Source organism: Neomonachus schauinslandi, chromosome 11 (assembly GCF_002201575.2).
Source record: "Neomonachus schauinslandi chromosome 11, ASM220157v2, whole genome shotgun sequence".
Lineage (NCBI taxonomy): Eukaryota > Metazoa > Chordata > Mammalia > Carnivora > Phocidae > Neomonachus > Neomonachus schauinslandi.
In genome coordinates this window covers 2419587-2427317 of record NC_058413.1, presented here as the reverse complement: position 1 = coordinate 2427317, position 7731 = coordinate 2419587, and the positions used below count along the sequence as shown (strand labels likewise).

Sequence of the window (7731 nt, the reverse complement as noted above, 5' to 3'; positions counted from 1 at the left end):
ATGGGAGGGAGGGAGGGAAGAGAGAAGATGGTGTGGATGGGTAGGTGGATGGATGGGAGGGAGGGAGGGAAGAGAGAAGGTTGTGTGGATGGGTAGGTGGATGGATGGTGGGAAGGGAAGGAGGGAGGATGGTGTAGATGGGTAGATGCATGGATGGCTGGATAGGTGGAGGGGGGGAGGGAAGGAAGGAGGATAGGGTACATGGGTGGATGGTGGAGCTCACAGACCAGAGTCCCATGGCCGCTAGCAGTCCTGGGAGAAGGCATGAGATAGGGTCTGAGAAGGCAGCCAGGATCCTCGTGCCCTCCCCACTCTGCCCTGGGTGGAGCCGGCGCGGACGGGCCAGCTGGGGAGCCGAGCCAATCTCAGGCAATGTGGGCAAGACTTAACACCTAGGAGAGGCGAGGCTCCAGGTGAGGGAGGCCTGCCTGTGCCTTCAGCCCTCCTCGCTCTCCTGGGGGCCCCTCCAGGTCCAGTTCATGCCTGACTCGGCTGGCAGGCTGCAGGTGTCCGTGGACGCTGACGAGCACGGCAGGGCCGCCCAGACGCCCGCCCCGCTGGCCTAGCAGTGGCTTTGCTGGAAGCCAAGCCGAGGCCGTGGGTGCTGGGAGCCAGGCTCTGCAGTCGGTCCCAGGTGGCTCAAGCACGTGCATTGCCACTCAGTAGCTGCATGACCATGGGCCAGAATCCCAACCTCTCTGAAACCAGTTTCCCCATCAGTAAAAGGTAACAAGCTTAGCCAGGTGACTAGGTTAGGAAGCGAGGGGCTGGAGGGGCTGGGAGCCCCTCGCTCTGACCCCAGGCAGGGGGCACAGAGGAGGGTCTGGGGTTGCCCCGAAGCCCCGCCCAGTCCTACTCTCCCACCCCGTCACGGCCCCGCCCTGAAGGGCCCAGGGCCTTGGGAAGAAATGGGGCCTTTGTCCTGGGCTTGGCGGGAAGCCACGGGCCCATGCAGGGAGGCGCCCCACAGCCCCAGACCCGGAGGAGAGATGGCTCCGTGGGCCTTTCCGGAGCGGGTCCTAGGGAGTGGACAGAGCACAGGACTAGGAGCCCGAGTCACCTGCCACCACCCTGCCCTGCCACCACCCCCAGGCTGTGACCACGGGGAAAGGCCTTCAGCTCCCCGAGCCTCGATTTCCTCATCTATAACATGGGCTGACGGCTCTGGGGACTTATGTCACCGGTCACCTGCTTGCGCCAGGCCTGGGGGGGACCGGGCTGCGAGGGGGCAGGGATCCAGGAGGAGGCCCAGGCCCGCTCGTGAGTGGTGGGCTGTTTCGGGCTAGGCCTTCGGGCAGGAAGGAAGCCCATTCAGGAGTGCCCAGGGCTCGGGCAGAGTGTGAATTGGGGCACACCTGGCTTTAAGCACACCTGTGTCTCTCTCCGAGTGAAGCTGTTGGGGCGCCAGCAGCAGAGACCCCCGAGGAGGAGCCGAAGCAGACGGAGGACAGACCGAGGGGGTGCGGGGGGCAGGGTCTCAGGGCAGCGGGGTCTGGTCCCAGGCCAGCTGCCCCTGGTGCCCTGGGCACCGTCCACTCTCTCTAGGCAGCTCTCGGCCACCCCCACCACCCCGCTGTGTGCGTCAGCGGCCGTCTCCCCACCTAGAGCTCTGTCACCAGGGAGGGAAGTTCTGGTGGCCCGGCATGGGTCAGTGGCACGTCTCAGGTCCACGTGGCCGTGGCCGGGGTCGACAGAGCCAATTTAGTGCTGGGCCTGGGGGTGGGGTGTTTCCAGAGAGAGGTGCCTGCCACACCCATGAGGGGCTACACTTGGACAGGGCTGGTCTGGGCCAAGCTTCCAACACGGACTCGGGCGCAGTCCTCCCTCGAGGGCTCTGGGAAGCCTGGGCACGGCCTTCCTTGCGCTGACCGCCCCCCCCCCCGCTGGTCTGCAGGCCCCCCAGGCCCTCGTCTGTTTGAGACGTCCCAAGTGAGGGCCTGACTATAAGACGGGGTGACCCCTGCCACTGACCCCTGACCTGTGGAGTGCCTCTTGCCAGGGTGGGTGGGAGGCTGCCCACCGGCCCCTAGGGCCGCCCCTGCTCTCCACGTAGGTGTGACCGCGTCTCTTCCTTCCTTCCAGAAGCCTCCCAGCACCCAGGCCATGAAGGAGGAGGCCTTTCTCCGCCGCCGCTTCTCACTGTGTCCGCCTTCCTCCACCCCCCAGAAAGTCGACCCCCGGAAACTCAGCCGGAACCTGCTCTTCGGTGGAGAGAATGAGCTCTACCCCCTCAGCCCAGGTCAGCGCCGGCATGGGCTGGGGCGGCCGCCGGGGCCTGGGTCCCCCTGGCTCTGTGACCTCAGGCAGGTCCCTTCCCCTCTCTGTGCTGTCCTGGCTAGGCGGGCGACAGCCTTGCTCAGCTAACCGCCACCCAGGTGCTGGTACTGTGCAGAATGAACAAAGGGCTAGCAGGGTACTGAAGCCCTGGGACCCGTGGGGCCAGGTGACAGCCTTTTGGCTGTGGAGGTCAACAGGGGGCTCCCTCGCCTGGGCTCTGGGGGCAGCTGGTCGTTGGAGAGGCAGTGTGGTGGGGCGGTCCCAAACCTAGCCTCTCAGGGCAGGCAGCCTGAGTCCCAGCCCCAGTTCTGCTGGCTGGGTGACCCTGGGCCAGGGGCAGGACCTCTCGGGACTCGGCAGTTTCCTCATCTGTAAAATGGGGATATTAGTACCTCCTCCTAGCTGCAGAGGAGTCCCGGGCTCTGAGAGGGAACAGTCCAGACCGGAGGGGGCTCTCATGCCTCTGGTGCATGAAGCACTGAGCCCACAGGGCACAGGGTCCCCTGCACCTGCTGGTGCCTTCCTGGTTCCAGGTGCGCCCTGCGCCGTCACCTAATTCCTCACCGGCCGCCCAGCAGAGTCTAAGCTGAGCGCTCCCTGCGTGTCTGTGACTCCAGCCCGCCTGCCCCTTGCCCGCTGCCTGCCTTGGGAGGGAGGACAGAGATGCCCGAAACCTTCCCGGCTGCAGTGTCCGTCCCGACCCTGGAGACCCTGGGAGAGCCTCAGACCGACACACTGTCAGGGCTTGGGGGGCTTCTGGGGACCTCCCACCCCAAATCTCACAAGCAGATATGGAAACAGGCCACATGGCATGCGCCTCGTCAGGTGACATGGGCCAGGGGCACGGGACGCCTGGGGAAATACATCTGACCTCCGTCTCTGCTGCCGCGTCCTCTCAGGAGCAGGGGGAGGGAAAGGGCAGTCCCAGTGGGCGGCCAGGCTCTGGGGTATTTGGTCCCCAGGGCGGCTGGCCCATGCAGTGCAGGACCCAGCAGGCAGGGACCTGCTCCAGGAGGAGAAGAGTGTCAGGTCCTGGGGGCAGGGGTGGGGGGGGGGTGTGGACGGAGGAGATGAACTGGTGCCCGCCTCCGACTGCCACGGGCTCCGGGTCCGCCCAGGCCAGCAGGCAGCACCCACACGGAGGTGACAGCTGCAGGACAAGCCTCCCAAGACGGGGGCCTGGAGGGAGGGGCGCCCTGGAAGTGCAGAAAGCCCCCTGCTCACCCCCAAGCCCGGGCGCTGGGTGTCGGGGCACAGGGAGCTTTGCGGATGCAGAAGCGGAGGCAGCAAGGCCTCCCCGGCTGGGGCAGGAAGGCCGTGGCCCCTGGAGTGGCTGCTGTTCCAGGGCCTTTCCTGCCCCAGGGGAACCTGGGTCCCTGAGGACAGAACCATTTCCTCAGGCTGGCTTCTCTGCAGAGCACGGCGCGCCGTCCCCAGCCCCCAGCCCCTTCCCAGGGCTCCGGGGAGTGGGTGTGCAGAGCCCCCGCCAGGGCTGTCTCTGGGGGCGCCTGTCCTCACCGCCCCGCCAGGATGGTTCCCCCCCTTCCCAGTGCGGGGACCCAGCAGTAAGCTGTAAGGTCTGAGCCCATCCCTCGTCCCCCTGCCCATAAACCCGAGCTTTGGAAACCCTCTTCAAAACAGATGGAGCTAGGGAAGGGTGACTGTTTCCCAGATTGAATCCAGACACCTGCCAGGTCGGGGAGCAGGGACCATGTCCGGCTACCTCCCTCCGAGAGCCCAGCTCCCAGAGGGTCAGGGCGAGAGGGAAGGCCAGCTGTGGTCCGGGCACCCTGAACCCGCCATGTGCCTCAGAACCTGGATATCGCATTCTTCCTCTGAAAGTGGGGTGCCTGGCCTTATGGGACCCCAAAGACATGCTGCACCAGTGCCCCAGGTGCCTGGGCTCCTCCTACAGGTCGTGGGAGCTGGGCCTCCGCTCCTGGGTCCCTCCCTGCAGGGACCCTGGCTGGTGGTGTTAGATCTTTCGGCTGGCTTCCTGCCCTGCCCAGGAGGCCCGTGTCTCACTCAGGGCGGCCAGCCGGAGGGACCGGCCCTCCTGCCATGCCCTGGTCCCCACTCTGGCCCCTCTCTTGCAGGGAAGGACATGGAGCCCAATGGCCCATCGCTGCCGAGGGATGAAGGGCCCCCGACCCCAGGCTCTGCCACAAAGGGGCCACCGGTAAGAGCCTGGCCATGGGAGGACTCGGACAGGGAGTCTGCCCAGGGGACAATGGAAAGTAGCTTGGGGGGAGGCACAGGGGCACCGGGCCTAGCCTGCCACCCCCAGCCCGCATGTGCCAGGAGGGGCAGCTCTGAACCCCGCATCTGGGGAGGCTGGGATGACGGACAGAGTCACAAACAGTGCTTGTTAGCTGGTTTATTGGAGCCCCCTTCTTGGCATAACACAGTCCAGGGAGGCTGGGCACTGGAGAAGGGCTGTGGGCTGCTCAGTGGCATTTAGGGGCAGAAAACAGTGTAAGAGGAGGCCTTGGAGTCCTTCTGTTGTAGGGAAACCACCGAGGGATGAGCCTTCCCTCCCTCTGCCTTTGCCTTGCTGTTCCCTCCACCAGGTACGCCCCTCTGCAGAGGGGTGCTGAGTTCTGGAAATGCATGCACACCCCCCACCCCCACCCCCTGCGCGCTTCCCAGGCCAGCCCCTCTAGGCTCCGGCCCGGCTGTGCCCCTCCAGGCAGAACCTGGGTCCAGGGAGGGTGCCGAGGCCCCGGGCACCACCTGCAGGGTTTAGGCGCACACTTCTGTCCCCCAGAGGGTCTCAGGCCGGGGCGGACGTGGCCCCACACACTGACGGAGGTTGGTGGCTCTGGGTTCTGGCGATGGGGCTGGGGAGCAGTGCAGACAGACCCCAGGTTCACCCCTGCCCAGCCACCTGCCGCCCCCCGTGTGATCCCGAGCGACTGCTTCACTCCTCTGGGACCTCATGCCCTCGTCCATCAAAGGAGGGCTTGCTGTGGTTCTCATGGTCTGTCCCATGTCTGCCTCAGGCGGAGAAGAAACCAAACCTTTGGTGGGCACTCCCCACTCTGGAGCCTGCATTTCCCTTTTCCCTTCCTGGGCCCCAGGGCTTCCAACTGCTGCAGGAGCAACCAGGGCATATTTATTTACTGACTTATTTTTATTTAATTAATTTTTTTTTCTTTTTTTCATTGCAGTAAAAAATGCCCCAAATTTACCGACCTATCCATCTCTAAGCGCACAGCTCAGGGGCACTAAGCACATTCCCACTGTTGTGCAGCTGTCCCCCATGCATGACCAGAACGTTCTATCTCCCCAAATAAAGTTCCGTCTCATGAGACACCGACCCCCATCCCTCCCCCAGCCCCGGCTCCCACCGTCCACTCTCCGTCCCCCTGAGTCACCGACCCCCGCCCCTCCCCCGGCGCCCACCGTCCACTCTGTTCCCTGTGAATCTGGAGACTCTAAGGACCTCACGTGGGGGGAATCCTACAGTACTTGTCCCTCTGTGTCTGGCCTATCTCACTCAGCATCACGTCCCCCAGGTCCATCCATGCTCTGGCAGATGTCAGCGTGTCCTGCCTTTTTTAAGACTGAGGAATATTCGTTGCCTGGATGGACCACATTTTGTTGATCCATTCATCCGTCAGTTGGCACTTGGGTTACTTATTTTTTCAAGATACAAGCCTCTGGCATAAAAACACCAAAAACATAATTGTGTCCTTCTACAACCCAATATAACATACAAACACCATCACAAACATGTGACTTGTTCGAACTTCAGATCCCATCCATTTGGTAATTAGGTCTGAGCGGCGCCTGAGCCGCATGCAGGGCCGTGGGTGCAGGGGGAGAGCGTGGTATCCTGGGCGGGGAGACCGCTCCAGACAAAACGAGTTAAACCTGCAACACGTCAGAGCCCGGGGGCAGGGGGAGAAAGCTCCATATACCCCCAGATTCCTAAGGGCAACTTGGGGCTGCTTTGAGAGACCCAGCTTGGGAAAAGACACAAGCTAGTAGAGATGCTGTATTTTTTGTGAAGTGAAATTCAGATATTCTAAAACCAGCCATTTTAAGTGCCCAGTTCGAGGGCATTCAGTGCGTTTGCTATGCTATGCGACCACCACCTCTTGTCTAGTTCCAGAACATTCCCGTCCCCCAACCCGAAACCCCGTCAGAGCCTTCCCCGCTCCCTTACCAGCTCCGCGGCCCTGACGCCACCTCCTGTGTCCGTGGACTTACCAGTTCGGCACATTTCGTGGCGATGGAATCATGCACCGTGTTCTGAGACTCACGCGTGTCGTGGCATGTGGCCGTGCCCTGCTCCTGTTTAGAGCTGAGTCATATCCCAGGTGTGGACGGCCCACCCCTGGCTGGTCCATTCACCCGCTGGTGGGCATCTGGGCTGTCTTCGTTCTTCAGCTCCGGTGACCGTGTTGGAGCTCATAAGAGCGGGATTGCGGGCCAGGTGGTCGCTCCAGGGTCACGTGGAATTCTCAAGCATTCTGTATTTAACTTCTTGAGGAGCTGCCAGACTCCCCTCCACAGCGTCTGCACCATTTTACGACCCCACCAGCAACAAGGGAGGGCTCCCCTTTCTCACAACCGCACCACACTTAGATTCTCTGAGTTTTTCCTTAATCGCTGTTGTAGTGGTCCCAGTGGGTATGTGGTGGTGTCTCTCTGTGGTTCTGATTTGCGTGTCCCTAATGACTGATGATCTGTGCGAGTGCTTCTCGACCATCGTAGGACTCCTTTGGAGAAATGTCTGTTCGGGTCCTCTGCCCATCTTTGAATCATGTTGTTTGTCCTTATTGTTGGGTTGTAAGAGCTCTTTATATATGCTAGACACCAGACCCTTGTCAGGTGTGTGATTACAAATGCGGCTCCTGTTCTGTAGGTCTTCCTAAACGGCTTCTTGAAGTCACTTTCAGAGGTTGCACGTTTGTGGTCAGACGCTGGGGGTCCTGGCTCTGAGCCATGCTTCTCAAGCGTGAGTGCACTGTGTTATCCCGCTGTGTCTTGATGTGCAGCAGCGTGCAGGAGGGCGTGGAGGGACTCAGGGCTGGGCAGGGTCCCGGGGTGCCCCTGAGGACAGAAGAGCTGGCGGGCAAGGCTGCAGTGACTGGAGCCCGAGTGGCCTTGCGGGACTGAGGCCCACGGGGATGCAGGGCACAGATGCTCCATCCCACCTCCAGGCCCCTAGGTCCCCAGGCCCCAAGCACACCTGGAGGAGAGCTGGGCCTCAGGTTAACTCACTCACTCACTCATTCACTCATTCATTCATGCAAGATGCTTACCAGGCTCCCCGCTCCCGTGCCCGGGGTATGCCGGGATGTCCCCGCCCCTGGCGGGCGTTGTAGACGACAAGCAGCAGGTCCGCGTGGCTGTCATCTCAGGAGGTGCTGGGTGGCCACGGGCAGGTGTATGTCCGCAGGTCTGAGGCCAGCAGGGCAGGGGGGGGGGGGTGGGGGGGGGGGG

General features: G+C 62.5%; 1 protein-coding gene across 1 annotated transcript in view; it reads left to right on the top strand.

Annotated features, from left to right (window-relative positions):
- The first annotated feature begins 1643 nt into the window (after positions 1-1643).
- OSBPL5 (oxysterol binding protein like 5) overlaps positions 1644-7731 on the top strand; it is a 20438-nt gene continuing 14350 nt past the window's right edge. Inside the window, exons 1-5 of the mRNA XM_044919540.1 lie at positions 1644-1647; positions 1895-1929; positions 2083-2239; positions 4374-4456; positions 7151-7243. Of these exons, the coding sequence (XP_044775475.1) occupies positions 1644-1647; positions 1895-1929; positions 2083-2239; positions 4374-4456; positions 7151-7243 (372 nt within the window). The remainder of the gene's footprint in view (positions 1648-1894; positions 1930-2082; positions 2240-4373; positions 4457-7150; positions 7244-7731) is intronic.